At 52.5% G+C, this 6000-nt stretch overlaps 1 protein-coding gene across 13 annotated transcripts in view; it reads left to right on the forward strand.

Moving 5' to 3' along the window:
- Window positions 1-4367, forward strand: part of Plekha7 (pleckstrin homology domain containing A7) — a 189115-nt gene extending 184748 nt beyond the window's left edge. For 5 of the 13 annotated variants that reach the window (XM_057777373.1, XM_057777374.1, XM_057777375.1 and 2 more), the window contains 3 exons: window positions 261-400; window positions 1915-2025; window positions 3959-4365. In XM_057777373.1, coding sequence (XP_057633356.1) covers window positions 261-400; window positions 1915-2015 — 241 coding nt within the window. In that variant the 3' untranslated portion in view covers window positions 2016-2025; window positions 3959-4365. Of the gene's footprint in view, window positions 1-260; window positions 401-1914; window positions 2026-3958 lie in introns of all 13 variants that reach the window. The other 8 variants (XM_057777370.1, XM_057777371.1, XR_009057559.1 and 5 more) reach the window with 7 other exon arrangements.
- The last annotated feature ends 1633 nt before the right edge of the window (window positions 4368-6000 follow it).

Below are 6000 nucleotides of genomic sequence, written 5' to 3' on the forward strand. Positions count from 1 at the left end.
GTGAGCCTCCCTTTCAGAGTTCCATTACCCACTTCATATCTGGATGGATCAGGAGTCTCCAGCCTGCAAGGAGGAACGGAGCTATGTTCACTGTGGGTTTCCTGAGACGTAGACCCTCTTGTCTGGGAAGAAAGGAGGCAGCGCACACCTGATGCCCCCAAAGTGTTGAAGACGCCCCTCCCCACAGCTGGGGAGACACTCCACAGGGGAGGCTGAGGGCCAGGGTGCGGAGACTCACGCTTTCTCTCTCTCCCCCACAGCATGTGTAACCTGCAGCCCCCAGGCCAGGACCGCAACAGCCTGGCCGACCTGGACTCACAGCTGCAGGAACAGGAGCGGATCATCAACATCTCTTACGCCCTGGCCTCAGAGGCCTCTCAGCGCAGCAAGCAGGTAGCAGGTAAGGCCATGGGTGCCGACCTTCGGGGACAGTTCCTGCCGGCTGCTCCCAGTATAACTAGTCCTAGAGCCAGGAAGTTAGCAGACAGTGACAGTTAAGGGTGTATTCTCTGTCCTGCCTGACCCAAGCAGGAGAAGAGCTGCCACTCTGCTCTGTATTGGCCAGCTCTGAACCAAGGGGGCAGCGCTCGAGTTTCTTTCCGTAGGAAGAAGGGAACAGAAGTGATGCCGCAGCGGGGGTTTCTTGGTAGGGCAAGAATTCCTACCTAGAAACCCTTCCTTGGTCCTCACGCCAGAACCACTCAACCTTGCCAGTTACCCTGTGGCACAAAGCAGGACTCAGGAATCGAGGCTTTGCCAGCCTAGCCAAAAGAATATCACCATGGTGTAGAAGCAGCACATGGCTGTGTGGTGTGTGAAGGCTGCTTTAAGCTCATGCTTGGGATCCCAGCTCTCAGGAAGCTGAGGCAGGAGAATTGCTACATGCATGTTATAGGCTTGGCTAGCCTGAACTACAGAGTGAGACCCTGTCACAAAGAAAACAACACAAGAGCCTCCCAGAAAAAGAACCCTGGGCTCCTTCCTCCACCAGCATCTGCCTCCCTTGGTATCCTCACGGTCCATCCCGTGTAGTTTGTCCCCGGATGCAGAGGCTGTTGTATGTCTCCGTGGCGCCTCTGGCCAGGTGCACTTCACGGATGGATGGTCAGAGGACCCAGCGTGGTGCCTTCTCCCTACTGGCCTCTAATCCGATTGACCAAGGACGCAGCCTGCAGGCCTTGTGGCTGCTGGCCCTGAGGAGTCTGGTGTGGGGAGCAGCTTTGACATCACTTCGGGAGGCCCCATGATTGACTAATGAGGAGAGACCTGTTCTGTCCCCATACCCTGGCCCTCCAGAGTTCCGGAAATCCAGCCTTGTATGTTAGCTTACATCCATACTCCCATCTAGGGAGATGCAGGCAGGAGGATCAGGGCTCCAAAGTCATCCTTGATTACAGCGAGTTCAAGCCCATCATGGGCCACACTAAGGCCGTGTCTTGAAACCAAGCAGACTAAGCCAGCCTCTGAGATCTCTGCTGTCCCTGCTCTGTCCGAGACACGTAAAAGGGCTGGAAGCGGTCTGTGTTGCTCTGTGACTGGGACTCAGGCAGTCCCTCTTGCTGGTGACCCCAGAGCTCATCTCGGCGGCCTCCGAGCCCCTCCCTGTGAGGCTGCCCCTCCTCTCCAGGCACCCTCCTCACAGCTGCGCTTGCTCTCACTCCTCCCACCCAGCTGATGACCTTAGCCCTGACACCTTCTGCCCTACTCCCCAATCTACACCTTTCTTCACTCTTGCTCTCTCCCCTGGATCAGAAACTACAGGCAAGCTATGCCCCATAGATCTGCCCCCAAGAGCAGCCATCCGTTGGGGGCAGTGGGGCCAAGCCACACAGTCCTGCCAAGCAGGGCATATGGTGGTGAGGGTGGACAGGTCTCAGTCTAATACACCGTGTGATTCCTGTGTGCTCTGTCTAGTGCAGCAGCTGGCCCTCCTTCCGCCTAAAGCCCCCCTGTCCGCCAGGACGGTGCCACCTTACCCCCCCTTAAGCAACGGACTGCACTACACCTTTGTCTAACACCTTCCAAGTAAGAGCCCCTGCCTGGCTGTCCTGCTGCCGTGCACCCCGTAGTCTGAGCATGCCCCCCGCCCCCCGCCTTCCCGCTGCTGCTGAGCTGACTGCAATGCCACCTGCTGCTGCTTCCTTCCATTGGCACTGCGGCCGCTGGGGGGGTGGGTACTTACTAGACGGTAGATGGCTGGAGGTGACTTGCTTTTTAGGATTCTGACCTCAGGCCTCAACAGAGGCTGCCATTAAAGGTGCTGTTGTGCTGGAATATCTCCGTGGTTTTCAACCCTTTGGCTTTATTGATATTGCCATTTGTAGAGTTCATGCTGCAGAACTGTGTGGTTGAGGTACAAGGGAAAAAAACTGCAAAAAAAAAAAAAAAGACTTCTCATATTTTAAGTAAGTTTAGGATTTTGTGTTGGGCTGCATCCACAGCCGTCCTGGCTCACATGTGGTCTGTGGGCCATGGATTGGACATGTCTGCTAGGGCCCTTGCCGTTCCTGCCCATTTCCCTTTCCCACGGCAACTTGATGCCCCAAAGAGCAGCATAGGGCACACTGCCAGTCTCCAAGGAAAAGAAGAATCACATTCCACTCTTTCGTGGCCTTCCCAAAGGGACTGAAGAACTGTTAAGTCCAGAGTTACAGAAGGCAAGCTGAGACCCCGAGGGGTCTCCTCATACAGCAAGGCCTGAGACTGTATCAGTCACTGAGTGTCTTAGGGAAGAGACAGATGCAAGTCCAGGACCACAGTCCATCGAGATGCTTGGTATAACTCCACTAAGTGAGTGTCTGACCCAGACAGGAAGGAGCCCCCCAGGAGCCAGTAGGCCAGTAACCACCAGCTGTGGAGTGATTTCATGGCCTGGGTCAGCTGCCCTGTCTGTATCCAAACCTGGACCACAGAGGTCACACCAGAGGTCCCTCGCCGTCTCTTGCTGTCACTTCGCAGAGTTCCCGTCTGCGCCTTAACTGGGTTCTGGTTGACCTGCTAGCCATTGTGCTGAGCATCTCCTGGTGCTCACAACAGCCCCACGAAGCTCTTCGCTCCGCTGTGTAGATGAGGAAACAAGGCCCAGATGTCTGAGGGACTTCCTAAAGAGTTGAAACACGCACGTGTCAGGGTGCAGAGGCTTTTGGTGTAAACCCACAGCTTCCATTCTCCATGACTGCTGGCTAGCGGGCTCATCTGGGCCATCCCGGAAACGCCATGGGTCTGCAGAAGAGGGTGCAGGGGACATCACTTTGCACTGGGGCCCTCCAGCTTTAGAGCCCACAGCCAGCCAGTCCGAGAGCAGGAGGGGGTGAGCTGGCTTGGGCCTACCATGGCCCACAAGAGGGGCAGAGCAGAGGAACGCCATGGAAGGCTCCAGCCATGTTCTTTGTTAAGTCTACAGGACTTGCCAGGGCCATAGTTGTCTTCTTAGAGATCTGAGCAGGTAGAGGTGCCAGGGAGAGGCTCCGTCCACTCCGCCTTTCCAAGCGGCTGTGGCCGTGTGCTAGGCCGTGTGCTAGGACCGAGACGCTCTCAGGCTTCGCTGTGCCTCTTCCTCTCGTAGCGCCACAGGCAGGTTAGAACCACTCCCTCCGTTAGGTCGGAAACATGGGAAAAGAATAAAAATAAATAAATAAAGCAAGTGAGCGAGGTCCCATAGGCTTGGCTCTCTGATCTTCCGGAGAATGAAGCATAGAACCATTAACTACCCCAGGAGTTTGCAGTCTTGGCCTACTGCAGAGGACAAATTTATAAACTTGAACTTAAAGTTAGAAGAGAAAAAAAAAAAGTGCACTAGGTCCTAGAAGCAAAAGTCCCTTGACAGCGGCCGCTTTGCCCACACCCCCTGCTCTCCTACTCCATCTGCCAGCCCATCATGTGTGTGCACAAACATGCCCACTATGAGGGCAGAAGCAAAGGTCTGCCAGCCTCTCACTGTCTCTTGTGCTTTTTCCAGCCCAGGCAGTAACAGACCCATGATGCAGTGTGCAGCGGAGAAGCCTGGACCCGGGGGCCCAGCTCAACCAGCATCTTCCTGAAATATTGTCTCCTCTGCCCAGTGGAAACCCTTCCAGCTGAACAGGGCTCGCGCTGAAGGAGAGAACAGCCCACCCAGCATGGGGGTGCAGCACGGAACAAGGGCTCCGTCCCAACACAAGCCCATTGTTTCGGTCCAGAGTCCTTTCTACAGTTGACAGAAGCACTTTTGATACATGATGTGAAATATACTGTATTTTAGGATCAGAATGTATTTTATGTGCTCACCTCAAGGTCTGAGTGGCTGAAAGGTGAGCCTGCAGGGTTTTGTAGCCACACATAGGGATTCAGGTACTCTGGGGGGTGGGACATAGTGGGTGGGGAGAAGGGCAGGACAGGCAGGGGCCATTCCCACTGCCCACGAAGCCAGAGAGTGGCTGGATTTGGGGATGTGCTTCCTGTGGGTTCCAGCATGAGGCTTGTTACCATGCTCCCCAGAAAGTGAGGAGCATTTGACTGCCGAGGTCAGTACCCCTGAGCTGAGGCCCAGCCTTGGAAACTCTACCGGGATGGCCCGTGGAGCCTGTCTGGGCCTTGGTGCTGACTGAGGAGCAACCACCTATGTTCAAAAGCGGTGGCTTCTTCAGCCTGTCATGAAGCAGTGAAGTTCCCTCAGCAAACAGTTCTCAGAAAAACAGCCACTGTGAAGTGGAAATGGGAGATGTGTTGTAGCAATAAACTCCACACCCGGTGGAATCTGCATACAAGACCTCGGCTGCCTGCTGTGGGGAAACCCGGGACAGCTTCCCTGGGACTGGTGAGGAGGGCAGGCAGAACCAGGGCACAGGACTTTGACCTGACTCTAGCCCAGCTGAGGAAGAGGTGACCATGCCAGACACAGTGTTCTTGGCCCCATATTTAACTTGTCTCCTGGTATTCTACATACAGGAAGCAATGGTTGAAAGAAAACAAACTAAAAACCCCTCCATTGGGTGGAGCCACGTTTTAAATGAAAATTTGTCTTTGACTATACTTAAAAGAAAAAAAAATCCTTGAATATATTTAGAAGTTGCTATCTATTTTTAACTAACTCCATATGCTGCCAGTATCAACTTCATGCCATTTGCCAAAATAAAATTTTATTTTTGCCTTTATAAGATTTTGTTGGAAAAAATGAAATGAATATTTTGCAAGAAAAAGTTAATTTAAATAAAAGTGTAATGGTTTGCAAAAAAAAGAAAGAAAAAGAAGTGATGTACAGATTAAAACATTAATGTCATCCGTGTCCTGTTTCTTGCTGGCTGTGTTTATCCCCATGACCTGTACGCACGCTCCCCGTGTCAGCTCTCAGTCTCCTGCTTACTGTGTTCACTGAGGACACATTCCTCTTCCTGACAGCTCCTTAGAGTTGAGTGACTGTGGAGGCCTGAGGGCCGTGGACCCTCATATGGGACTGGTTTGAGCTGGCCAGCCCCAATCTAATCCAAGATAGCACACGGGGTACAATGGGCTCCCATCCAACCCACACACTGCCCATTCCAATTAGGCCTGTTAGTGATGGACCATTGCAAACTGGATTTGCATTTAATTCATCTTGACTTGTGATTCATGCTGAAGGCAGAAGGCTAGGGGCCAGTTTGGTTTAGGGATGTGTGTGGTTTCCAAGTTTCTGCATGGCCAAGGAGTGTGCTAGAGGTTTGGAGAAGCCTTCCAAGTATTTAAACTGGGAGAAGTGGATTCTGGATGGGCGGAGGGGAGAATGCTATGTTAACCACTGTTCGTTTTGAATTTAAAAATAAAAAATACGGGCTGGAGAGATGGCTCAGAGGTTGAGAGCACTGACTGCTCTTCCAGAGGTCCTGAGTTCAATTCCGAGAAACCACATGGTGGCTCACAACCATCTGTAATGGGGTCTGGTGCCCTCTTCTGGCCTACAGGGATACACACAGAATATTGTATAGATAATAAATAAATAAATCTTTAAAAAAATAAAAATAAAATAAAAAATACTCTTCTAGTTTT

The sequence above is a fragment of the Chionomys nivalis genome, chromosome 8 (assembly GCF_950005125.1).
Source record: "Chionomys nivalis chromosome 8, mChiNiv1.1, whole genome shotgun sequence".
NCBI classification, from domain to species: domain Eukaryota; kingdom Metazoa; phylum Chordata; class Mammalia; order Rodentia; family Cricetidae; genus Chionomys; species Chionomys nivalis.